This window comes from Apus apus, chromosome 27 (assembly GCF_020740795.1).
Source record: "Apus apus isolate bApuApu2 chromosome 27, bApuApu2.pri.cur, whole genome shotgun sequence".
In the NCBI taxonomy this organism is placed as follows: Eukaryota; Metazoa; Chordata; class Aves; order Apodiformes; family Apodidae; genus Apus; species Apus apus.
In genome coordinates, this window is record NC_067308.1 from 935,153 (window position 1) to 960,925 (window position 25,773).

Here is a 25,773-nt window from a genome sequence, read left to right on the forward strand (position 1 = left end):
ACATTTGGGATTTAAATTAAAAGCTCTTGCTGTGACAGCAGGTGGTTGTCCCATGGCCTAGTGTGACTAAAATGCTAAAAGAGCAGACAAAATTCCTAAGCAAATTGAATTTTGACTCATCCGCACTTTGGGAAGGTGGAGTCAGTCTCGTGGAGCCAGGAATATTTCATGGATGCAAACCAAAGAGATGAAAGAGACACCAGGGATGGTGGTTTCCATCCAACGCCAGGAGAAGTCCAGGCAATAAACATCAACAGCAAACAAAACCATTTCACTGGTGGGAAGCCAGCCATATGCAAAACAAACCACCCATTAGTAATGCAGGAACTGGTTTGGGAATGTGCAAGAATGTCTGGGATCCTCCAGGCAAGCTGGGAAAGCTATAAAAGCTCTTCAGAGCCTTCTTGCCTCACCCCTGGATGTGCAGCAGCCACTGCACTTCTGCTTTCAGCTCTGCAGAATTTCATGTTAAAACACATTTTCACAGCCTTAGAGTCCTGCAAAAAGCTCATTTTATTATTTTTATTCTATGGAACCAACTTACAACGTGATGTGGGAACGAGATGATCACTGAGGTCCCTTCCAACCCAACCCATTCCATGATTAGGTGTTAATCCAGCTCATTTCCTGCAGCACTGGATCAAAAACTTTCTGATGAACTAGAAAACCTGAGAAACCTTTCACTTTGGGACTGTGCTGGACTTGTTGCTAGGACAGGTTTTAACCCAAAGAAAGAAGTTTGGGGCAGGAGTGAAGAGGGGGCAAAGATGCTTAAGGATTTTTTAATTTTTTTTGGAAGAAATAATCTTCCTACCAGACCTTTCTGCTAGAATTTCAGATTGCTTGAAGGAAAGAGTACTGGGGAGTACTGTGTCCAGTTCTAGAGCCTCCAACATCAAAAGGACATGGAACTCCTGAACAGAGTCCAGAGGAGGCCACAGAGATGATCCAAGGGCTGGAGCAGCTCTGGAGCCAGGCTGGGAGAGTTGGGGTGTTGAGCCTGGAGAAGAGAAGGCTCCAGGGAGAGCTTAGAGCAGCTTCCAGTGCCTGAAGGGGCTCCAGGAAAGCTGGGGAGGGGCTTGGGACAAGGGCAGGGAGGGATGGGATGAGGGGGAGGGATGAAAAGTGGGAGAGGGAGCTGGAGGTTGGAGATGAGGAGGGAATTCTTGGCTGTGAGGGTGGGGAGAGCCTGGGCCAGGTTGCCCAGGGAAGCTATGGCTGCCCCATCCCTGGCAGTGTTGAAGGGCAGGTTGGATGGGGCTTGGAGCAACCTAGGCTGGTGCTGACCATGCAGGGGGTTGGATCTAGGTGGTCTCTAAGGTCCTTTCCAACCCAAACCATTTAATGAGTCCATGAAGATCCCATGTTGGAAGGAGCAGACACAATGAGGAGTTCCCCTGTGCTGAGAACTGGTGCAGCTGGTGAGCAGAAAGCTCAGCAGAGCTGTAGAAGGGGATTGCAAGTGTAGGAAAATGTGCTTCGTCATAAGAAACATCACCTCTCCACCTGAATATGTTAAAGAAAATTCTCTGCCTCAGCCTTAACTCTTTCCAGCCACCCCAATAATGTGAAATTGTATCTTCTGTGCTGTGGGAGATGCAGACACTGACCTCCAGAAGAGGAAGCTCTTTTGCAACAACTGCACATGAATAATGACTCCTTTGGAATCCATCCTCTTTGATCAAGCAATAAGTTCAGTCGAGATGGCAAAAATATATATATTACACATTTAATTCAGACCAACCCTCTGCTCTATTATAATATCAAACTGCTAACTTTCCAGTCTCTTCTGTTGGTTAAGAAAACTACTCCTTAAAATTATTAATTCTTTCATGGAACTGATGCACCTCCTTTAATTTAGCTCCACTAATGACTGCAGTCAATAGAGCTCTGTCAGCAGCTTTCCCTGGCTGTAATTACAGCTCACCCATCAGTCTGTACAGACACAAAGGCTTCAAGCAAGACATTTCAGCTATCAGGCTGTGAGCTGTGCAGGTTGGCAGGACATTGAATCATCCAGAGCCTCCAGGTAGAGCTTTTCCAACCTTCTTCCTTCAGGGACCAGAGCTCCCAGTCTCTCAACACACCTTTATTGCAGCAGAGGTGCTCAAGCCAGAATAAAGCAAGCCCTGATAAAGTTCCCATCTACTGGACACAACTGGTAGGAGCCAGTTTATAAAGACACACTGAGAAAGGGTTAGAACTTCAAATCTTTTCATCTTTCTCCCAGACATGCTTCTCAGGCCAGCAAATTCGAAATTCCCTTGGAAAAACACCACAAAGGCTCCTCTTCCCCACCTCTTAAGACTCACCAGGGTCTGATCTCAGCTGCCAAGAGGTGCTGCACCCATCAGCAAGCTCTGGGCTGCAGCAAAGAGCTGCTCCAGCTTCTCCTAAACTCATCTGGGCTTAGGAGACCATCATCTCTTCCTTCTTTTAAAGGGGACTTCCTCTATCATGGGGAGGGAAAAAAAGCCACGACCTCCTTCATGTTATAGCTCATATATCCTGTCTGTGCAGCAGGCTGAGAACAGAGCAGTGGAGGTAGCACTTCAGAAAAAGGTTTATGTCTGTAGTTTCTGGTGGTCCTCACACCCCTGTAGATTTTCCTGCTGCATCTCTCTGTCCTCTTTCCTACTTAGAGACTCTTGTCTATCAGATCTACAGATGAGAAGAAGCAGTGATGCCCTCAGTGAGCTTTCCCCTGACATTATGCTGTTCCACTTCTCCTTGAAGGGGAACTAATTTTGCTCCTCACATCAGCTTGTCCCATTCTCAGCCCTCTTCCAAGCCATCCATCTCAAACAAACATCTCATGAAAGAACAAAAGCTCTTTGGTACAGGAGGGAAAGGGTCTGTAAAGTGTAACCAGAAGAAAGTTCCCCACTGTGAGGTTTCCTGTTCATGCCAAAACAGGAGACTCAGCCCTGCAGGTGAACATCCTCTCTTTGAGAAATGCTCTGGGGCTGGAATTACCATCTACAGACAAAAGGAAAAATGTTTCCAGGACTGAAATCTGACCCATTCTCTGTTGCCCATTGGCAGGGAATTCTTTGCATGGTCTTTTCTGGAACTGGTGACTGGCAAAGGGACCTGTTTGACCCCAGACAAGCTGGAAAAGGGGCTGGGAGTAGAAGTACAGGCAGACTCAGAGGATGATGCAGCACATATTTAATGAGGCTGAGGAAGGGAAGGCAGCAATGTAAAGGGTAAGGAAAACATTTCCATGGTCCGCCAAGGACAGGACCCACTCATCCCTCTCACAATGACACACTCAGCAAAATGAGCTCTTCCTTCTTCATTGTTTCAGTGGACTGGACTAATTCAGTCATGCAGAACAATTCCTAATCTTTACATATTTTACCTACTCATTTTCAGGTACAAATAAAAAAAAAAAATAAAAATAAAAAACACCGAAGAACAAGACATTTGATCAGAAATCTAAAGTAAAGCATAACAAAAGACAAGCAAAGGCCTGATTTCAGGAGCTGCTGAGCTCCCCCAGCTCCATGGGCTTCAGGGGGAGGTGTGGGGATCTGACAGGGCTTCTGAAAGCCATGGCCATGAGCTCAGTCCAGCGTGGGGTCGTGCTTCAGCGTTCCTGGTGGTGGGTTCCTGGTTGCTCCTCAGGCTTCAGCAGGGCCCGTAGAAGCCGCTGCGCTGGGAGCTGGAGCGGCGGTAGGGCCGGCTGGCCCCAAGGCCCAGGCCTGGATAGCCAAAGCTCCCCAGCCCCACGGAGCTCCCAGAGCAGATGGGGACCCCTCCAGCACTGAGGGCACTCCCCACGGCTGCAGATGCTGAGGAACCCACCGTGGTGTTCTGGGGGAAGGAGCTGAGGATGGGGCCAGGCAGGGTCACCACCACAGGAGAGGGCTGGATCACCACGGTGGAGTCCTGGCACTGCCTGACACAGGGCTCGTTGCAGCTGTTGGCCAGAGGGGTTGGGCCACAGGAGGTGGGAGGACACAGGTCGTAGCAGGACATGGCTGTGGGGTGGAGTCTGAAATACACAAGAGAAGAAAGAAATGCAATAGGAGAAGTGAAATAAAACCCCATTTGTGGAGCTGGAATTCTCTGCCAAGGGGAGTGGAGAACAAACTGACAAGAGATTCCATGGGGAGCAAGATGACGTTTACCTGGGCTGCTGGGAGGTGTCCCTGCCCATGCAGGGGGGTTGAATCTAGATGATCTTTATGGTCACTTCCAACCCAAACCATCCCATGATCCTATAATTTTGTTTGAGGAGAGCGCTGGGGACTGGAGGGCGGGTGCGTGTCAGTCAGGACCTAACCCTGAAGGCCCTGTGGTGGGACAGCTCAGCAGCACCTCAGGCACCCACGGGGCTGGAGGCTCTTCCTGCTCATTGCTGAATGTCCTAACCACATGGCTGTGACCCCACTCTGGGAAAAGACACTTTCAACCTTTCCTCTTGGAATTGTGGCTGCACTGTCACTTGCTCTGCATGTCCCAGAGAAGTGGAGGGTGACTTTCCACCTGCAGGTCAGGGTGCTCTGCTGGAACTGGTGAGACTCAGCTGTTATTCCTGACCTCACACTGGTCTCTTTGCTAAAGAGTCAGGGATGGCAAATATCCTGCCTGCTGCTAGGACAGAAAACCACCCTTCCCATTTCATCCCTGTCACTTCCTCTCATGCGCGTTTCATCTTGAAGGTCCCTTCTCCCAGTTTTAAAGGGTGGAAAACACCTGAATTCAGGAGCTCTTTGATTTTTAGGTATTGCCACGATATTAAAACCATCACTAGATCTCAGAAGCCACAAAGCAAATCTGCCCACAGTTGCTTGGAGAAGCAACTGGTTCAAGGTCACTCCTTGCCTGTGGAAGAACCACAAATTGAGTTTCAAAGGCAGGCATGGATGGATGGTTTCTACGTGGAGAGCTGGTGAGCCAGGAGTGCCAACACTGGCCAGTATTCCCATGTTCCTCTCATCTTCTGGGATCCTCTGAATTTTCCACAGACCAGTACACTATTCTGAACAGACCCAAGAATTCACCACAACTGCAGGACCTGAAAACTTCTTTGGATCCCCCAAAAGACCTCACTGCCCAACATTGCTCCCCATTTTGGAACCCACCACCATCAGAAAATTGGCTCTTTCATCTGAAAACCTCTCCTTCCCTCAGAGAAAAGAGCTGAATGTACTGAAATATTAGTGAGGAAAAGGCATGAAATCATCAAGGCAACAATGAAAACACAAAGGGAGAATAAAAGGGTTCAGACTCACCTGGTTCACCGAGCAAAGAAGGCAAGAGAAATGGATGGAAGAGCCTTGAGTTGCTCAGGTTTTTATACTGAACCCCAAGTTGCCCAACAACTTGGTTCATCCTTTGTGCATGAAGTTATTTGTGAGCCTCTACTGATTAGCTGGGGTTTGCCTCAGTATTTGTGTTTATTACTGCTTCACTTCCTTATCTTGTGGCATGTCTATCTGACCACAAGGTTCTTTCATCTTCAAATATTCTGGGGCAAGTTCATTTCTGGGAACACTAGAATGATTAATTCAGATGAATTTATTCTGCCTTCAAAACCCTTTTGGATCTGCCTGGTGTCATTAAAGGAGATTAAGCATCATTTCCATAATACAGTCCCTTGCACCCTCTTCTACAAGGTAAATAAAGGTGGAAATCATGAAGAATTTCAGCTTTTGGAACTCAGCCCATGAGCATTTGTAGTCTGGGGATTCAAGCTGTTTTTAGGGCAGAGAGATGAATTTTTTTTAGAAAATGCCCAGGAACACACAAACTATTTTGACCCCATTTCAGCCCCAAAGTGAGGGAAGAAGCAGAAAAACTGTTGCAAGGGAAGGACACTGAGGAGCCCTGTGAGAGTCAGGAGGAACTGAGAAGTGTTAAAGTTGTGAAAAAGTCTGAGATAGAACTAGAAAAACACTTAAGATGCTTCTTTGCCATGAGAAATGGAACAACAACAACAACAAAAAAAAGAGCATTAGAAGTCCAGTCTAATGAGCTAATCTGAAATGACAGCACTTCTCTGGAAGAGTTTGAAGGACAAATGTTATTAATAAAGATCATTTATGGTTGTCTCCAACCCTGAGCCTGATCTCTCAGGAATTCTTTATCTAAAGAATCCACAAACCCAATTTCATCTTTATCTCAGACCCTGAAACACCAGCAAGTGTTTCCAGGTGAACTTCCACCTGCATGGATACCCAGCACAGCTTGGCCACGTTTGTGCTCAAGAAGGAGTTTTGGAAAAGATGAAGCTTTGAGAAACCCAGCTGTGGAGGCAGAAAAGGGCAGATTGAAGAATTTTTCCTTTCTTATCACATTTCTCCAGCTGTTTCTGCAGTGTCTGGAACAGCTGTGAGAAACACACAATTGGTCAGAAGCACAGAAAGGCAAAAATCGATTCATTTTCAGCCAAATTTTCTGTCACTTTTACTCCAGTCTTTGGGCTGCACAAAGAATTTCAGCCTGTCCTCTAAGGGGGGGACAGACTTGCAGGATAAACAGAAGGGGGACAGAACACATCAGCAACCCCAGACACTGAGATTAGTGCTGAGGTTTTTTTGCTCTCCCAGCACTTTGACTCCTGAGACATGTAAATCACCTCTAAATGAGGAGTCGCTTTGGGAAGATCCCCTGGGAACAAAAACTCGTTTGGCTTGGTCACCGGTTCCCGAGCACTTCAAAGTTTATCAGAGGCTTTTATTAAGGTGCATGCAAAGCATCACCTCATGTGCAAATGGAAGAGCTGTGACCCACATTTGAATCCTCTTATCACTCCTAGAATAATATATTACCAAGATTTCGGAGTGCAGGGCAGTCAGTGGGTTCTAAAATATTTGTCATTGTTCCCTCCTGCAGGAATTACAGCGATTTTCTTTTTCATTTTCAAATCGCTCGAGTTTTGGTTTCAGCCTTCTCACATTTAAAGGGATTCCCAAATAAATTCCCCTAGCTTTTTTTTTGCCTTAGCTTCACTTTCCTGTCCATTTCTCAGTGGTTCCCCACATTCTAAGGAATTAAGAGGTTTTTTCAAAATAATTTCCTCTATAGCAGCTGATATTTAGCAGCTATTTGAGGCATTAATTTGCATAACAGCACAATCTACATTTGTATCCTTCCTTCATCCGAGCTTTGTTTGGAAAACAAACAAACAAAAAAACCTTTAAACTCAAACTACGAATTTTAAAAAAAGAATCTAACAACTTTTTCGGAGATTTCTAGTCTTCCTGAAACCTAATTACAATAATTATTGTTCTAACTTCAGCCACTTTATTGTAAGTCAGAATGACTTAATGAGCCTGATCTTTGAGATGAATTATAGTGAGTGAACCAGAAAATCAGTTTGTTTTTTGTATAATCAAGAACAGGCTTCTAAACTCAGATTATAATTAAAACTTCTTGCATAATGTTAGAACATCTTCCTGAGACACCTGCAAGTGACTAAATGTCTAGAAAGAAATCCTTAATCAACCTGAAACTGGAAGTTGACTCACAGGAATCCCCAAGTAAAGGCTCCAAACAGAAAAGCAGCCCCAAAATCTGTGCATGGAGCAAGAGACACCCAGAAACTAGAAGTTTCCCTGGCAAGAAGAATGCAATAAATGTTTGCTTGTAATTAACTATCTCATTAGAAAGAAATGGGTGCCTCGGAGGCGTTGAGGAGTTGAACAAATCCGTAGAAGTTATTGCAACTCAAAGCCCTCCTGAGCCTTCTTCCAGTCCTCCCCATTCGTTGCTCTGGTGGTTCTGGCTTTTATCTCAGACCTCATTCTTCACTAATTGTGCCAAAGAAGGTGCTGATCGGCAGCGTTACCAGCAGCCTGGTGTTCTCCACAGCCGTTTGTCCTCCTGGTAGGAGCAATTTCTGGCTCATTGCTGCCAACAGAAGCTGGAGCTGTAGCCGGAGGTGGGTCAGTCCAGGCAGACCGGCTGTCTCTGTTTCCACTGCAACCACTGCTGGTTATTTGCTGCAATTTGGTGTTTGGCCCAGGCAGAAGGACAGGACATGCCGTAGGTGGCATCTGAGCTGCCTTTTGGTGCAGGCAGAGCTTCTCAGCTTCAGCTTCTGCTGCTCAAACAGCTCCCCTGAAGGCAAAGCTGCTCAAATACACAGATACATAGAAAATACCTGCTCCTGAACACAACTATTTTCATTTTTAGTGTTATTCAAATATTGGATGGAGCTCTGAGCAACCTGGGCTGGTGGGAGGTGTCCCTGTCCAGGCAGGGGGTTGGATCTAGATGATCTTTTAAGTCCCTTCCAACCCAAACCATTCCATAATGACGATGCCTAAAGTGGGAGGTTTGGGTTTGCATCTTACCCTGGTCTAACACACAAACATCTCCTGTTGCAATTTCCCTTTTTTTTTTTTTTTTTTTTGCCCCAAAATAAATGTACCTACCAGCTGCCTGCATCTCTGTGGGGAATTTCTGCAGAGCCAGGTGTGCTGGTTAGGCCAGAGCTCAATGAGGAACAGGGGAAGAAAACAACACCACTGATTAATTTACCCTGGAGGGAAGAAATTATTTCCTCACCAGAAAAATCTGCAAAACACCACACCCTGAACCGATGGGCTTTAGTCACTTCTCAAACATATTTGAATAAGTTTTCAAATGCAGATTTTAATTACATTTCACATGGTAAGAGTGCAATTAGTGTTCCCTGTGTGTCAGACCCACTTTCCTTGGAGAATGATGTCCTGGTGCCACCAAGACTGTGCACTTGTCACCCAGCACCTCAGAGCAGGAGATGGCCTGGATTTGTTGCTAGAAACCCTGGTTTTGCACCATTTCTTGCTACCAAGGGTTACCTGAGCTGTCACACATCTGCATTTTGCTGCAGTGAAATGTCAGGTCCCTGATTTTACCCATTTTCCCATCAATCATTTAGGAAGGAAAAGATCCCAACCTGCTTGTTTGGAGCTGGAGACCAACACACCTTCATGTAAAGTTTTTCCATCCCAGTGAGAAGGAAGGAGTTTTCATCCTAAATAAACTTTGAAATGACAGGATTTGGCCTGAGGTGACCATCCAACCTGTCCTTTAACTCCCTTGGTGCCTGCAACCAGGAGCACCCACGAGTGCCTCTGCCAAACCCAACTGTCCCAGGACCAGCCCATGAAGATCCACACAGAAGCACCAGGAGTTCACTTGGCATCAACACCAGTTTAAATCTGCATTTCAGGAGCCTTAAATAGGTTGGCACGAATCACAGAAAACGAGTAGCATGGGGAGCAGGTCTCCTCTTGGACCATTTCCCCAGTGGACTCTTTGGGGTCCCACTTTGCTCTGACCATGGCCACCAGAAACACTTTGTGATGAACAGGATTCAGGAGCAAGATGTTGAAGCTCAGGGTCTGACCCCCTGATGGAAACCAGAGCTCAGAAAGGAAATGTAGCAAAGCTGTAGGACAAAGTATCCAGCAAATCACCACCTTGTACAGTGTATTTCATTTATTGCCACAAAACCCTCCTATTTATCTAGAGTCCACCTTGCTACCATTTATCTTTTATTTTCACAGATTATAAATCCGTCTGTTTTGGCACAAAGTATCTCCCATGTATCTACAACATTCCCAGAGTTTCCTGGCTGTAGAATGTCAGCAGCCAAACCTTTGCTTCTCCTCACCACGAACAAGTATTTTCCTTTCATAAAACAGTAATAAACTTTACACTGAGCTGCAAAAGGTTTGGTTTGGGCTTTTTTCAAACAAAGACCAAGAGCCTTGGCTGGGGATGCAGCATTAACTTTAATCAGAGTAAAAAGCAGAATAAAAAAGTACAAAGTATTTCTAGGATTCAATATGACAACAGTGAGTTTGCCTTTTCATCCCAGGTTTCCTTGCTCAGAGCTGCCTTGAGCGGAGACAATAAAGTCACAGCTACAGCAGCAGGGAAATGAAAAAGGTTTCATCAGGGGTATTCAAAGGAGAAGACAAGCACAGGCCTGATTTCAGGAGCTGCTGAGCTCCCCCAGCTCCATGGGCTTCAGGGGGAGGTGTGGGGATCTGACAGGGCTTCTGAAAGCCATGGCCATGAGCTCAGTCCAGCGTGGGGTCGTGCTTCAGCGTTCCTGGTGGTGGGTTCCTGGTTGCTCCTCAGGCTTCAGCAGGGCCCGTAGAAGCCGCTGCGCTGGGAGCTGGAGCGGCGGTAGGGCCGGCTGGCCCCAAGGCTGAAGCTCCCCAAGCCCAAGGAGCTGCCAGAGGAGATGGGGACTCCCTCAGAGCTGAGGGTGCTGCCAACAGCAGCAGAGGTGGTGGATCCCACAGCGGTGTTCTGGGGGAAGGAGCTGAGGATGGGGCCAGGCAGGGTCACCATCACAGGTGGGGGCTGGATCACGTATGTGGAGTCCTGGCACTGCCTGACACAGGGCTCGTTGCAGCTGTTGGCCAGAGGGGTTGGGCCACAGGAGGTGGGAGGACACAGGTCATAGCAGGACATGGCTGTGGGACAGAGGAATACCTGAAATACGAGGAAGAAAGTAAGTGCAATATGAAGGCTGTTCATAGCAGTCAGGTAAGAGGAAAACATCTGTGAAAGTCCCTGGAAAAGGTGGTCAGAGAGGGGTCATAAAATCACAGACTGGTTTGGATTGGAAGGAACCTTAAAGATCATCCAGTCCCACACCCTGCATGGGCAGGGACACCTGGAAGAGAGAGACTGAGCTTGGACATTGGAAGGAAATTCTTCCTTGTGAGAGTGGGGAGAGCCTGGGCCAGGTTGCCCAGGGAAGCTGTGGCTGCCCCATCCCTGGCAGTGTTGAAGGGCAGGTTGGATGGAGCTTGGAGCAGCCTGGGCTGGTGGGAGGTGTCCCTGCCCATGCAGGAGGGTTGGATCTAGATGAGCTTTAAGGTCTTTCCAACTCCAAACCTTCCCATGATTCCATGAGTAGCTACTCCCTTAGCATTGGTCTGCAAAACCCAGCATGAAGCTGCTTGTTTTGAGAGCCAATAGTGCCAGAATCCTGAGTCCTGTCTCATCACACCCTCCTCCACAAATAAAGCTTTTCTTTTGAGCAGAAGAAAACCTTCCTGATTTTCCTTCCCAAAAGGAAAATTCTAGCAACATTTATAAAGAACTAAGTAACAACAACAACAACAACAACAACAACAAATAAAATAAGCAGCCATCAAAGTAACAGTTTAGCATTTAAAAAGACACTGGGGAGGTTCAGACTTACCTGTTCACCTGGGCAAATCAGGCAAGAGAAGTGGATGGAAAAGTCTGGTGGTGTAAAGGCTTTTATACCATTTTCCAGATTGCCTGCAGACCAGAGACACATATTATGCATGGAATTCTTTAATGATCAGTATTTTTGCATGCAAAAGTCAGCAAACTGATCAGCCCTATTTTTTATTTATTTTTCAAATTCTGCTTCTTTCAAAACCCCTTTCAGAATTGCTGTGTTTTTTTCTCCTCCCCTCATTACAGCCACATTCCAGCACAGGCAAAGCTTTCATCTTCCCCAATGTGCTCCCACTTAATTGCTTGGAAGACTGTGGTGACTCTTTGGAATTGCAGCACTAATTATGTTGCCTCCTAAGGCCAACGTACATTTTAGGTTTCATTTTAGTCATCAAGACACTGCTCAAGGGGAGTGTGTGTGATGCAGAAGCCTCGGTCAAGGCTTCGCTCCTGTAGGTGAATAATCATTTCACTCTGACGTGGGGATCTGGGCTCCATTCACAAACATTTCCATTTCAAGGACTCAGCTTTTGCCACAAGACAAACCCTTTAATAGGCAGCCCCAAATTTTGCACTCCTGCACTATTTCAATCCCACACAAACACAGGGCTGAGAAGAGCTCCAGATTTCCAGGAGTATTGCAAAGGTTACAGAAAATGAAGCCTGGTGAGAAGTGCTGACCAGAGACACCAAACACCTCCTGCAAGTGCTGGGGCAAACCCACAGCTTCCCAGTTTGTGTGAATCCACCTGATAGGAACACATTGCAGACTTCATTTCTTTACACAGTTCTAACCTTTACCTTCATTTTCCATCCCAAAGTCAAACAATCACACTTTTAATGAAAAAGCTTGATTATTTGAGCTTATTACTTTCATTACTTACTACTTTACATTTATTATTAGATTATATTCATATTATACTGGGGCTCTGAGCAACCTGGGCTGGTGGGAGGTGTCTCAGGGGGGACTGGAACTAGATGATCTTTAAGGTCCCTCCCAACACAAACCATCCCATGATTCTCTGATTCTATGTCTGTAGACACAGGTTGGTCTTGGTCTTCAGAAGAACAAAGGACTTCAAAGTTCAGAACAGCTCCTCACTAATGGCTCAAATATGCAAAGTTTCACCCTCCTTAATGTTCAAGGTACGTGACAAGATCTCACCATCACCTGGTTAATAAACCTCATTTCAAAAGGTATGAGTCAAGATCACTTCAAGAACTTCACAAACTCATTCCAGGCAAACACCTTCAGAAACTCTAATTATTTTATTTAAAATGTTCATGATTTATTAAAAAAAAAAAAAAAAAAAAAAAAGCTAAACCTTCATCTTCTGTAAAATCCTGCAACTCTACATGTTTATTGGTTCTCCAGCAGAAAATTCTCCTCTCCTTTTCTATGAAGAGGGTGTTTTTCTCTCCTTCCCCCCAAATCTCTACTATCCAATCTGCTACTTTTAATTGCTTTTAAAAAGAATTTCCTTTCAACAGGTGAAAATTATCACTCATTTCCCTTTCATCTGTCGAGTAAGATAACCAAGAAATGTTGACTTTTCCTCATTCTTTCCTCTAGGACACAAAGAGGTTTTCTTGGAGGGTACTGAATATTTTAGAGACTCATCAAACAGCCTGGAAGTGTCTTCACTGATATTCTGCCAGTTCAGTCTAATTAGCACCCAGAGTTCACTCAAAAACTTGGGGTTTTTTTGCTTTTTTGGGATTGTTTAATCTGGTGAACCAGGATAAACAGCTCTCCCTTATGGATCAATAATGAAATTTCCCATTCCACCCACTGAATTCAAACCCTTGGTGGAACAGCTGAGTTCTGTGCCAGGCTGGTGAGCCACCAAATTGCTAAAGAGGTGAGAAATTTCTGACAGGAGTTAAAATTTGTATCATCTTTTTGTTGACTTCAGAAGCCTGAGTGTGAGTACAAGGCATTCAAATGATCCCCAGGTCTTTGGGATGAAAGGAGCTTTGAGGAAGGCTTTGCATCTGCTGGCAGGGTGAGTCCAGACTGGTCCATCAACCAGAAGATATTTATTTACTGGGAATTAATTTACAATTAACCTACTGGGGACAGTTTAACCAGCTGCAACATAATTGGTTTTTTCCTTTTATTTCATAGAATCATAGAATTATGGGACGGGTTGGGAGGGACCTTTAAGAGCATCTAGATCCAACCCCCTGCATGGGCAGGGACACCTCCCACCAGCCCAGGCTGCTCCAAGCCCCATCCAACCTGCCCTTCAACACTGCCAGGGATGGGGCAGCCACAGCTTCCCTGGGCAACCTGGCCCAGGCTCTCCCCACCCTCACACTCCACAATTCCCTCCTCATCTCCAACCTCCAGCTCCCTCTCCCAGTTTTCATCCATCCCCCTCATCCCATCCCTCCCTGCCCTTGTCCCAGTTACTTGAGTGCTCAAACCTTCCCAACATTAAAACCTCTTCAATTTTCCCCCAAATTCTATCCTCTCAGCAGCCTCAGTGGCTGTTGCACACCTGCTGGAAATTTCAGGCCCTGATTTTGAGCAAAACCCATTTCCTGGAGAGGATTGCTAAAGGTTTAAATGTGTCCTGTATTTATTTTCTGTTCCCATGCTTCCTTGACAAGAGCTTTCGGCTGGAATTCTGCAGGGCTGTAGCCAGGGCAGTAAAGACAGCCAGGATTTTAAGGAGACCTAAAACACACGGTACTTAGGCAGTAAATAGCAAGTAAATAGATCCCCCAGGGCTGTTCTCTGTCCCAAAAATCCATGTGTATTCTTCCTCTCAGACCTCTGCTGCCCCTGCATGTTTTGTTGCCCAAATCCAAGTGTTCAAGCAGTGATTTGATGGTCAAAGAATGCAAATCCTGCAGCTCCAGGTCAGGGTTACTGAGAGCCTGAATCACAACAGGATTCCTTAAAGCTAGCATTAAGTGCCAGCTGAAATACCTTGCCATTCTGCTGGATCACAAAATGCTTCCAGCCTTGAGAACAATTTCTTGGCAGAGTTGCAGAAGGGCAAGGATGATGATGAGCCAGTGTGGAATCAACAGGCATTTCATCTGCAAAATTAAATGTTTTCTGGATCTTGTGATCTAAACACGTTCTCCTCTTATTAATGGTCTCAGCTGTGTTCATGTCCCTGCCTGGCAGTGATGATCAACTTGGTGCTTAATTTTTACCCAGAAGCAGTTTGCAAAGAATCATTTGGGTTGGAAGGACCTTAAAGATCATCAAGAAGGGAAAGGAAAAAAATACCAGAAGACTGGAGATCTGAGAAAAACACCACTTTAATAATATGATAGAGTGGACCAAAATATTGCAAAGCAACAGGTTTCAATATGGGAAGAATGACACATCTCATGGTGATGTAGCCCAAAGACAGAGCTCTTCTTTCAGTGGAGCATTGCACCTGGACAAACAAGTCCCATCTACTGTCTAAATGATAAGTTGGAAACATAAAGTAGTAAAACAAGAGTAGGGACCTCATTTTAGGGGATGACTAACTCCCCCAGCTCCATGGGCTTCAGGGGGAGGTGTGGGGATCTGACAGGGCTTCTGAAAGCCATGGCCATGAGCTCAGTCCTGCGTGGGGTCGTGCTTCAGCGTTCCTGGTGGTGGGTTCCTGGTTGCTCCTCAGGCTTCAGCAGGGCCCGTAGAAGCCGCTGCGCTGGGAGCTGGAGCGGCGGTAGGGCCGGCTGGCCCCAAGGCCCAGGCCTGGATAGCCAAAGCTCCCCAGCCCCACGGAGCTCCCAGAGCAGATGGGAACTCCCTCAGCACCAAGCGCGCTCCCCACGGCTGCAGATGCTGAGGAACCCACCGTGGTGTTCTGGGGGAAGGAGCTGAGGATGGGGCCAGGCAGGGTCACCACCACAGGAGAGGGCTGGATCACCACGGTGGAGTCCTGGCACTGCCTGACACAGGGCTCGTTGCAGCTGTTGGCCAGAGGGGTTGGGCCACAGGAGGTGGGAGGACACCGGTCATAGCAGGACATGGCTGTGGGGTGGAACTAAGCCTGAAACACAGGACCAGAAGTGAATCATAGCATAGAATCATGGGAAGGTTTGGAGTTGGAAGGAACCTTAAAGATCATCCAGATCCAACCCCCTGCATGGGCAGGGACACCTCCCAGCAGCCCAGGTTGCTCCAAGCCTCATCCAACCCAGCCAAGAACACTTCCAGGGATGGGGCAGCCACAGCTTCTCTGAGCAACCCGTCCCAGGGTCTCACCACCCTCACAGTGAAGAATTTTCTCCTTATGTCTAATCTAAATCTCCCTTTTCTAGCTTTAATCCTTTACCCTTCGTCCCATCCCTCCCTGCCCTTGTTAAACGTCTCCCTCCCCAGCTTTCCTGGAGGCCCTTCAGGTGCTGGAAGGTGCTCTAATGTCTCCCTGGAGCCTTCTCTTCTTTATTGCATTTAACTCAGGTATCAGGAAACCAGGAGCTTTCCAGGGATCCTTTTAGGAGCTGAGTAGGGAGTGAGTTGAAAAGGAAACCAAATTCTTAAAACTGTTCCAAGAAGATGGAGGCTGCAGCAATCCTCCCTCAGATGTTGGGGATCCAGTAGAGCAGCTGGCAGCAGAACAAAAGGACCCAGCTCTGCATCATCACTTTAATGTTAGGATTTTGATGGGGTGTATGTCTGGAAAGACACTGAGCTCCAGCTCCAGGTACTCAGAGCACTGTAGGAGCAGTAATTATGAGTAATTGCCAGCCACAAAGGTACTGATGGACAGAGTCCAACAGACAGCTGGAAAATGAAATGGAGAATTATTCTCCAGGTTCCAACTTCACCTACCACAAGATACAAATTTCAATCTAGTTAAGCATCCTGGAAGATGAGGCCTTTGGAAATCTTTTCCAGACAGCTGGGAGTTTTTCCATGAGAGAGCAAGGAGTTCCCTGCAGGCTCCCTGGGGCTGCTCTGCTGCCAGCACCCCAGAAACCACCAACTTTGCTGTTTCCTGTGCTCATCTCAGCCCCTGAAACAAGTTCCCTAAACCTGCAGGAGATGCCATTGCAGCCTGGAACATCATTGCAAAATTTGGCAGCTACAAGACACCAAACAGAATGTTTGAGGAACCTGGTCTAGAGGGAGGTGTCCCTGCCCATGCAGGGGGGTGGGACTAGATGGGCTTTAAGGTCTTTTCCAACTCAAACCAGTCTGGGATTCTATCTCTATCATACTGAAGTCCATGTGGTTTCTCTAGGAGAAGGTTGAGGGAGGGTGATTAGAGCCTTGCTGAACTCCCTGGGACTGTTCCTTCTGTCTTCACTTCTTCAAGTATTTACAGCTCACGAGCTTGTGGTTTGACATAATTGATTTTTAAACCCCACAAACCTCTGCTTTAAGCCTCCCTAGTTTCCTTGCTCTCCAGCTGTTCCTTTTAGTATCTGATTAATTTTATCCTCCTGTCTCCCACTGTGCCCCATAACAGATTCATCATAACAGAAGTGGCAACACTGGAGGAGCCTCCCAGGGAAAAAAGAGCAAAGAAAAGGGTTTTTCAGGATGACATTTCTGAAGATAAATGCATCCACATCCCGAGTGTTGTTTTTGTATCAACCCAGCTGAAATTTTAGGTACTAGAAATGATGAAGAAGATCCTTAAAGGTATAAAATCCACTTTGCTACTTGAAAGTCAAGCACAGAGATTTCTGTAATCATAGAACGACAGGATGGTTTGAGTTGGAAGAGACCTTTAAAGATCATCTGGTTCCAACCCCCCTGCACAGGCATTCTACCCCCTCTGTTGTTGTTGCTGTTGTTATTATTCTTACTACTATTACTATTGTTATTATTGAAGTCCCTTAGCACACCTGAAAGCCCATATTTCAATACATTTCTACCATCATTTCCAGGAGCTGCCTGGCTGAGACAGGACGCCAGAAACACATGTAATTCTAACAGCAAAACCCCAACATTTTAAAGAGAAACAGAAAATCCCCCCCCCCAACCAACCCAGCAATGAGCAGGATGCTGTGGAGAAGAAAAAATAAAATAAAGAGCAGCAATAAATTTGTAAGAACTCAGCAAAGAGAAAGAGCAGTGGATTTGAACTAACCTTGTTCCCAAAAGAGGAAAAGGAAAGAGAAGTTGTAGGAAGGACCTTGAGCTGTGTTACCTTTTATACTGCATCTCCCATGGCCTGAGGAGCACAGACATCCTTTGTGCATGAAATTACTTACCAATGAGTATGTCCTGCATGCAAAATGATTCCAGCTGATTAAATGTCTTTTCCTCACTGTTCATTACTTTGTTTTCACTCCCTTATCTTCTGACATACATACAAGTTTCTCTCATCTCCTGGTATTATGGAGGAAATTTATTCCAGTGCCACCTTCCAGTCACAACAAAATTTATGCTCTGGTCTGTGTTTCACTGTAGTCACAAGGAAAAAAATGAAGAGGAATTTATACAATACATAATTCATCATTCCAAGGTGCACTTTTATTAAGAATATGAGTGTAAATCTTTAATAAAGTCCATGTTTACAAAGCTCTGACTCCAGCCAAGAGTAAGAACCATCCAGACTGAGCTTCTGTGTTATGTGAAGGCCCTGCCAAAAAAACCCCAAGCAGAAACACACCTGAAATCTCTCTGAATCTGGTGAGAAAGGGTCAGAGCTTTGTGTGAAATTCAGAAAAAAATGCTATGATAACAGATCTGGGTAGTTATCACCCTGTTACACTTTGGTAACACAGTTTGAGGCTCAGCTGGTGGCACATGGGGACTTTTCAACCTAATTTATGAGTTCATTCATGAAGGAAACCCAGAACTCCCTTCTGTACCACCTCAGATCACAAATCTAAAGAGCACTTCACAAGTCATCTTGAGGATACATAAATTTTAACCTCTTTTGAGGTATCACTCTTGGACAAGTTTCACTGTGGAGTCATTGGAAAGAAAAAAATACACCAGGACATGTTTGCCACTGTATTTTTTCCTCCAGACAACAGTGATTACACTCCAGACTGATGGAAGTTCATTCCAGAAGTGGAATATATAGAGAAAATCGTGATTTCTCTTTTAACTTTACTTTGCAGCCTCTCCTGTACAAGTTGTGGGGTTAGAATCTCTCCTTGGAGAAGAGTTACTGAATATTGGGCATGAGGATTCAGAGACATGTGCAAAATAAAAGTCTTAGGTTCCTAAAGAGGAAAGTTTTGAAAGTCCTTCAAAACTGTCATTAATAATGTGCATATTCAGAGAATTAAGTTCTCAGACTCTTCAAGGTCTAACACTCTCATCATCCACCCAATGGATTATCTTTAAAACCTCAAGTTCATTCTTTGCCAACTACTACAAGCCCACACAGAGGTTTATACCTTCACAAAGTGAAGCCATTTGTATTTGAACAGACTCCATGAAACCAACTCTGAACCATTATTTAAAGGAAAAAATAATCAATCTTAATACAATTTTTAAACTGCTTCTCATATTTCAAGACTATTTTCTAAAGTGACTCACTTAAGCTCTTAAATCTTTCCCTTCCTTTCCAGACCCAAACAACACCCCCACATAAACATTTTTAAAATATAAATTCTTCTATAGCATCAGGTGCTTATTGGAGAATTATTTTCCCACTAAAACCTGCAACAATATCCACCGAAGTTTTCAACACTTCAGTTTGGGTTTCTCTTTCTTCATACAAGGGTTTCTATTTGGTCTACTACTTTATATTTTAAAAACAAACCCATCAGACATCACTGCACCATTTCAAAAAGACTCCTGACCATGGCTCAGCTCCCAGCTGGTCTGGTTGGCTCCAAAAACTCATCCAAGAGGCTTGAAGCTCTCCTTGGAGATACTGTTTTTTTAAGATGGTGAACAAGTTAACAAGCAATTGTCTTTATGTGGGTCAGGCAGGGAATTATACAGAGAGCTTTAATAAACATCTTCGATGTGATTTTAGATGGTGCTCCTGAGACACACCAGTCAACAAATTGCTGAGGAGCTGAAAAAAGACTCTTTAATAGACTGAGCTTGGAGTAATTTCACATTGACACTAACAGAGACAGAATGAAAGTACCAGAAATTAAAAGTGCCCATAAACTGTGAAGATTAAAGAATTTTTAATGGGTAGAGTATGGTTCTCAGGCAATGTCAGGGTGAACCTAGGCTGGATAGTGAAGCAAAGCCATTTCATTATCAAGAAAAGGTTCCACCTGTAAAAATGTAGGTGGGAATTAATTCATGCAAAAAAAAGGACGCCTCAATAGTCTCCTAAATTTGTGAACATCCTAATGCACAGTTACTGTCCCCATTTCTCCAGTCTTAACTTACAAAGGGGACAAGGCTTTCAATCTGATGTTCACATTCTTCAGGAACTGTCTCTTACAGGTAATAAAGTCTTCAACATCCTGCCCAAGTTCTCCATGATGCCCCAGGCTGGTTCGTTCCAGGAAACTCTTTCCTTTTTCTTTTCAATCAGCACACACAGACTTAGGAGCTTATCATAGAACCATGGGATGGTTTGGGTTGGAAGGGACCTTAAAGACCATCTAGATCCAACTCACCTGCATGGGCAGGGACACCCACCAGCCCAGGTTGCTCCAATCCTCATCCAACCTGGCCAAGAACACTGCCAGGGATGGGGCAGCCACAGCTTCTCTGAGCAACCTGAGCAAGGGTCTCACCACCCCCACGCCCCCCAGTAAAGGATTTCTTCCTAATGTCCAAGCTAAATCTCTCCGAGTTTTAATCCATTACCCCTCATCTCATCACTCCCTGCTCTTGTCCAAAGTCCTTCCCCAGCTTTCTTGTAGGACCCCTTCACATACTGCAAGGCAGAGAGTAGTTCTCCAAGTTTTTTCCTCCACAACAAACACCACAAATGTACCTTTCAGGACATGCTGTTGTTGGACCTCACTTAACCAGACATTTCATTCTCCTGAAATTCATTTGTCCTCTTTTCACTCCATGGCCATTTGCATCCTAGAGAGACACTTTCCTGCCAGCAAGAGAGGAGCCATTCTTTGATGTACATCAGAGGGAGATCAGGGATCCCTCACAGATCTGTGTGAATAACTAATTACTACAGTCACACCAGTTCTGTCAACAAGGCATCAGATGCTTGTGGAGACATTTCAGTCCCTTCAATCACTCATTTGACAAATACACTCCTGGAAACCCATTTTAAGCAGACTCCACTCAGTCTGGTCCCCACTCATTTTCCACCTTCCAGACTTGGCTTTTGCTGCCTCAAGCCACAGCCTACAAGGGGACATATCCTGTCTCATCTCTAACCTATTTTCCCCCCATAATTTGGTAACTTTGCATGAAAGTCATTCCTTGGTAAAGAAAACTTAGGATGGAAATGCAAAACATCTGAACAAAATGTGAAGCTACTTGTTTTCCTCTGTGTGGGCATTTGGGGCGATTCCAGCACTGAACCTGAACACCAGGTATCTCCCCTCTGGTTCCTCCACTATTTCCATCTTAACACTGTGATACTTTCATTTTCTTATAGATTTTAGTGGGCTCTAAAAGAGAAAACCCTGCACGAGGTGTAGAGAAATCACACAACTCTCATTCTTGGTGTTTCCCCCTGTCCTGCCAAGTCCCTCTGCAGCTCAACGCGTTTCAAAACTTGGATAAATTTCTCACAGCTTATGTACCTACAAACAAGGATATTCTATATTATCCTTTAACATCTCTCACTGTACACAATGTGCTGAGTTTTAACATCTTTGGGTAAATTCCCAGGTGGCGAGCAACAGGTTAAACAGCAAACTGTTTCTAAGGGAAATACCTGTGGTCATTTGTCTAGTTCTGAACTCATTTTTCTTCTCTATTGTGAGAGTTCTTGTGTGGATTAGCTGAGAAATTAGTTGTATTGGATTTTGTTTAAGGTTTAAAGAGAGGACAAAGCCCATCATAAAAATGTATTAATGACACATCCATATAAAGTGTCTTTTTACTTGGATGAGGACTGAACACTCACTTCACCTGGAAAGCCTTGAGTCCAGGTCATTCAAACCATCTCATGGTTCAAGATTCAGAGTCTGGTGTTATTCAATCCAACCAACCAGAGACCCAAACCCTGCTTCTGAAATAAGGACTTACAAATAGCCAGAGTTTTAAAGATGCCAAAGAAGTGATTAGAACAGAAAGCACTCAACTTGCAATATCAGAAGTGTATTTTCACACAGAGATGTGGGGGAAAAAACTGAAACCACACACCCCACAAACTTTCAAGAGACATATGTATTTAAAGCTGTTCAATACTTCACAGAAGTGTAACCAAAAATGACATTATTTTTGTGAGGTTGTTTGTGGGGACCATTCAGTTCACACTTGCCACTAATGAGGTACTTGGCATAGACTTTCCATACCACACATTCCACCCCAAGGGGATAATAAACAGAGAAGAAAACCACAATGAAACTCAAATTTGGATGCAACATCAGTTTAATGATAAAAAGTAAAGCAGTATTTTGCAAAACAAAAGGAATATATATATATCTTTATAAAAGGAAAATAAGCCATTTAAACCATTCCAACTGGAAGAGAGCAAGCAAGACTCCACCTTTCCTTCATTCCTGAATGAAACCCCTCCACTGATGATATAAAAGCACAGCATTATAGCAAATTAGTGAGAAATTAAAAATCACAGATGCAAGGAAAGTCATCACAAGCAGGAATTCAAGAACATAAGACATCAGCTGGTTGTGTTTCCAGGAAGAAGGTTGTTCATGCCCTCCTTGGCAGAAGGCTGCTCAACCCACCTGGAAACCCTGGCCAGCAGCTCTGTCCTCAGTCCAGCACCTGGCTCGGGGCTTCCTGCTCCAGGCATCACTGGACTCACAGCCCAGCTCTAGCAGGGCAGGCACCTCCTGCCATAGCGACCACCAAGGCAAGAGAGGTTGAAGCCCCCAGAGTTGATGGGAACTCCATCCTCACTCAGGATGTTGCCAACAGCAGCAGATGCAGATGAACCCACGGCGGTGTTCTGGGGGAAGGAGCTGAGGATGGGTCCAGGCAGGGTCACCACCACAGGAGAGGGCTGGATCACCACACGGGAGTCCTGGCACTGCCTGACACAGGGCTCGTTGCAGCTGTTGGCCAGAGGGGTTGGGCCACAGGGACGGCACAGATCGTAGCAGGACATGGCTGTGGGATGGAGCAGCACCTGGGAGACAGGGCAGGACAAGCACAGCACAGGCTGAGGGGCAGCCTGAGAACTGCTGGCCAAGACAGAAGGCACTGGCTGGGGAGCAGGGACAGGCTGTGCAGGGAGGAGGAGAGCCTGAGGATCCCCCGTCCCCAAGGGTTCCCTGCAAAGGAAGACCAAGACCTTCTCCCATCTAAGCCTGGTGAAGAACCAGACGGACAGAGATGCTGGGAGCAGGATCAAGACTCTCAGCAAAGGCTACAACGAGGCAAAGACTTGATCACAGGGAAAAGAGAAAGAGGAGGAGAAGAGAAAGAGCAGAGTGAGGCAAGTGTGGTTGGAACTCACCTTGTTCACCAAGGAGGAGAAGGCAAGAGCAGTGGATGAGGGAGCCTGCTGTGGGACTGGCTTTTATACTGCTCCAGACTGCCCCAGGCCCAGAGGCACCTTTGCTCATGGAATGAGTTACCAACCGCCTCATCCAACATGCAAAACAGCACAATTACAGAAATGGGGACACTGCTTATGTTCCCTGCAACTCTGCCTTTTCATTTCCCTGTCCATGACAAGCCCATTCAGCCACACAAACTCCTTTCAAGTGACAGCATCAGAGGCCAAAATGTTTCCAGGGGAAATGAAACAGAAGTAAAATGAGAATGACACCAACACATGGAACCTGAGCAAGGAAAATTCGGAGACCACAGACAGACACAGCCCAGAGTCCAGCTCACCCATCACCTTCACAGTGATGAAGCACAACTGACATCAGGCAGAACAGCCAGTCCACACACCAGGAGAACATCCAGTGATGGCTCCACAGGTCAGCAGAGCCCACCAATTGCTGGCCAGAGCCATCATAATCACACAGACAGGAAATCAGGGTGAGACATCAGGTCCAGAGAGAGGGGGGGCTGATAGTCAGGCACAAGCAAGCCCACAGCAGGCTCCCACTGCTGCCACCAAGCTGAGGACAGAACCAAGAGCTCAGGACTGAGCTTAAATAGAGGCCTGGTCAAAGGGAGGAGAGAGGGTGAGAGACCCCAGGTGAGGCTGCTCAGGGGCCATCAGGCCTGTTGGTGCTGCTCTCAGGCCTGCACAGCTGGGCAAGAGGAGAAGATCTGCTCTGCCCTGGGACACAGGACACCAGCTCCTGCTGACAAAGCAACAGGGAGAAGGGCTTCTCCCTTCAGGAAATGAAGCTTATCTTTATTTCCTAAGTGCCAAATCTACCTTTCCTCGGAGACTCTTTCCCATCTCATCTCTGGACCACAAAACCCACAGGTAGAGCCTCCCACCAGCCCTTGACACCCCCACAGTCAGCCCCTGTGCTGAGGGTCTGCCCAAAGGCCCTAGTGATCCAACACACCCTGCTCTCCCTGATCCTGTGCCCCAGGTGCTGCTTCTCTCCCTGGTACCACCTTTCAGCCAACCCTGCTCCTGCTGCCAGCCCAGCCTGGCTCCTGGGGCTGGTGGAGAGGGCATGTCCTGAGGGCCCTCCCACCCAGCAGGGCACAGGGGGCTCTGGCAGCAGCTCTGTCAGGGCAGACGGGCCTTGAGCTCTGGGGACAGGCACTGCAGGGGCTGCCACAGCAGGTGGGGCAGCACAGCAGGTGCCCCTCACTCTGCCTGAAGCAGCACTGGGGGGATAAACATCACCTGTGGAGGACTAGAGTGTGTGGGAGGAAGGGATGGGCAGCTGCTCCTCTCCCACACCCCCAGTGGCTGGAGCAACCAGCACATCCCACTGGAGTTTACCAGCCCAACTCCACACACAAGCCAAGTGACTTCCCTCCCTGATGGCACTGCTTTTGCAGTTGAGGGCAGAAAGGCAGGAAGACACAAAGGCTGAACCCTGGGTTCTTTCTTCCCTTCCTCTGCCTTGCAGAGGACACAGAGGGACTTGTTCAGCCTCCTCCCTTCAGTGTCATGGGCCACAGGTCAGGCCAAGTCCCAGCAGTGACCGTGCAGCTCTGCCAACACTGCTGAGTGGTTCAGAAAGGGGCCTGAGGGGCACAAAGAGGAGATGTGGGAGCAGAGGTGAAGGGACACAACTCCTTGGACATCTGGCACACCATCCTTGGAGCCACGGAAAGCACCACTGGGGTTTGCTGACAGACACTACAAGTCTGGTGTTTGGGATAAATGGATGAGGGTGATGTTGGATGGCTTTGTCATGTGTATAATGGAGTCCCCTGCAGGTCACCATTTCAGTGGGACAACGACTCTCAGTCCCAAAAGAATGTGTGTTCCAAACACGCCACATCCCACCAGGCACACCTTTTGACTGTGCAGCACCCATTTCCCTCTGGCCAGCTTGGCTGGGCAGCCCAGCAGGGAAGGAACACCAGGAGACTCAAGCTACAATGCAGCACCAACTTTAATGAGGGCAAAGAGAGAAACAAAGCAGGGCAGGGGGAAGGGACCCGCGCCAGGCTGCTCCCAGGGCAGCTGGCACTCAGGCCCCTCTTCACAGCAAGGGGACACACGTCTCCCTCCCACACCCATGGGCACAGGAGGGGGAGCAGGGCCCCTCTCAGCTGCCTTCAGGATCAACCCATGGCACAGCACAGCAGCAGACAACAGGCACTCGTGATGCAGAGGTGAAAGCAGCAGAAGCAGAAGACATCAGCTGGCCATGTTTCCAGGCAGCACAGGCTGGCACCTTGCAGGAGCCACAAGGCTGCTCAGCCCAGCTGCAAACCCTGGTCAGCAGCTCTGTCCTCAGTCCAGCACCTGGCTTGGGGCTTTCTGCTCCAGGCATCACTGGACTCACAGCCCAGCTCTAGCAGGGCAGGCATCTCCTGCCATAGCGACCACCAAGACCATACAAGTTGAAGCCCCCAGAGTTGATGGGAACTCCATCCTCACTCAGGATGTTGCCAACAGCAGCAGAGGTGGTGGATCCCACGGCGGTGTTCTGGGGGAAGGAGCTGAGGATGGGTCCAGGCAGGGTCACCACCACGGGAGAGGGCTGGATCACCACACGGGAGTCCTGGCACTGCCTGACACAGGGCTCGTTGCAGCTGTTGGCCAGAGGGGTTGGGCCACAGGGACGGCACAGATCGTAGCAGGACATGGCTGTGGGATGGAGCAGCACCTGGGAGACAGGGCAGGACAAGCACAGCACAGGCTGAGGGGCAGCCTGAGAACTGCTGGCCAAGACAGAAGGCACTGGCTGGGGAGCAGGGACAGGCTGTGCAGGGAGGAGGAGAGCCTGAGGATCCCCCGTCCCCAAGGGTTCCCTGCAAAGAAAGCCCAAGACCTTCTCCCATCTAAGCCTGGTGAAGAACCAGACAGACAGAGATGCTGGGAGCAGGATCAAGACTCTCAGCAAAGGCTACAACGAGGCAAAGACTTGATCACAGGGAAAAGAGAAAGCGGAGAAGAAGAGAAAGAGCAGAGTGAGGCAAATGTAGTTGGAACTCACCTTGTTCACCAAGAAGGAGAAGGCAAGAGCAGTGGATGAGGGAGCCTGCTGTGGGACTGGCTTTTA

General features: G+C 46.9%; 5 protein-coding genes across 9 annotated transcripts in view; all 5 read right to left on the reverse strand.

Annotated features, from left to right (window-relative positions):
• Positions 1-3,605: 3,605 nt before the first annotated feature.
• On the reverse strand, positions 3,606-3,984 carry LOC127394864 (feather keratin 4-like). The gene has a single exon (XM_051641151.1). It carries the CDS (start codon positions 3,982-3,984, stop codon positions 3,634-3,636), a length of 351 nt encoding a protein of 116 aa, XP_051497111.1. The 3' UTR covers positions 3,606-3,633.
• Positions 3,985-10,064: 6,080 nt separating this feature from the next.
• Positions 10,065-10,435, reverse strand: LOC127394867 (feather beta keratin-like). Its single transcript, XM_051641154.1, has one exon. It carries the CDS (start codon positions 10,426-10,428, stop codon positions 10,093-10,095), a length of 336 nt encoding a protein of 111 aa, XP_051497114.1. The 5' UTR covers positions 10,429-10,435; the 3' UTR covers positions 10,065-10,092.
• Positions 10,436-14,776: 4,341 nt separating this feature from the next.
• LOC127394863 (feather keratin 4-like) lies at positions 14,777-15,155 on the reverse strand. The gene has a single exon (XM_051641150.1). The coding sequence runs from the start codon at positions 15,153-15,155 to the stop codon at positions 14,805-14,807; it is 351 nt and encodes a 116-aa protein (XP_051497110.1). The 3' UTR covers positions 14,777-14,804.
• A 6,794-nt stretch (positions 15,156-21,949) lies between these two features.
• Positions 21,950-25,773, reverse strand: part of LOC127394881 (feather beta keratin-like) — a 45,216-nt gene continuing 41,392 nt past the window's right edge. Inside the window, exon 2 of the mRNA XM_051641182.1 lies at positions 21,950-22,298. Within this exon, the coding sequence (XP_051497142.1) occupies positions 21,984-22,277 (294 nt within the window). The 5' untranslated portion in view covers positions 22,278-22,298 and the 3' untranslated portion in view covers positions 21,950-21,983. The remainder of the gene's footprint in view (positions 22,299-25,773) is intronic.
• LOC127394878 (feather beta keratin-like) overlaps positions 24,938-25,773 on the reverse strand; it is a 42,379-nt gene continuing 41,543 nt past the window's right edge. For 3 of the 5 annotated variants that reach the window (XM_051641173.1, XM_051641176.1, XM_051641175.1), the window contains exon 2: positions 24,938-25,377. In XM_051641173.1, coding sequence (XP_051497133.1) covers positions 25,063-25,356 — 294 coding nt within the window. In that variant the 5' untranslated portion in view covers positions 25,357-25,377 and the 3' untranslated portion in view covers positions 24,938-25,062. Of the gene's footprint in view, positions 25,378-25,707; positions 25,719-25,773 lie in introns of those variants that run through there. The other 2 variants (XM_051641174.1, XM_051641172.1) reach the window with 2 other exon arrangements.

Excerpts from the sequence above, each read along its gene's own strand:
- LOC127394864 (XM_051641151.1), bottom strand. The coding sequence starts at position 3,984 with ATGTCCTGCTACGACCTGTGTCCTCCCACCTCCTGTGGCCCAACCCCT.
- LOC127394867 (XM_051641154.1), bottom strand. The coding sequence starts at position 10,428 with ATGTCCTGCTATGACCTGTGTCCTCCCACCTCCTGTGGCCCAACCCCT.
- LOC127394863 (XM_051641150.1), bottom strand. The coding sequence starts at position 15,155 with ATGTCCTGCTATGACCGGTGTCCTCCCACCTCCTGTGGCCCAACCCCT.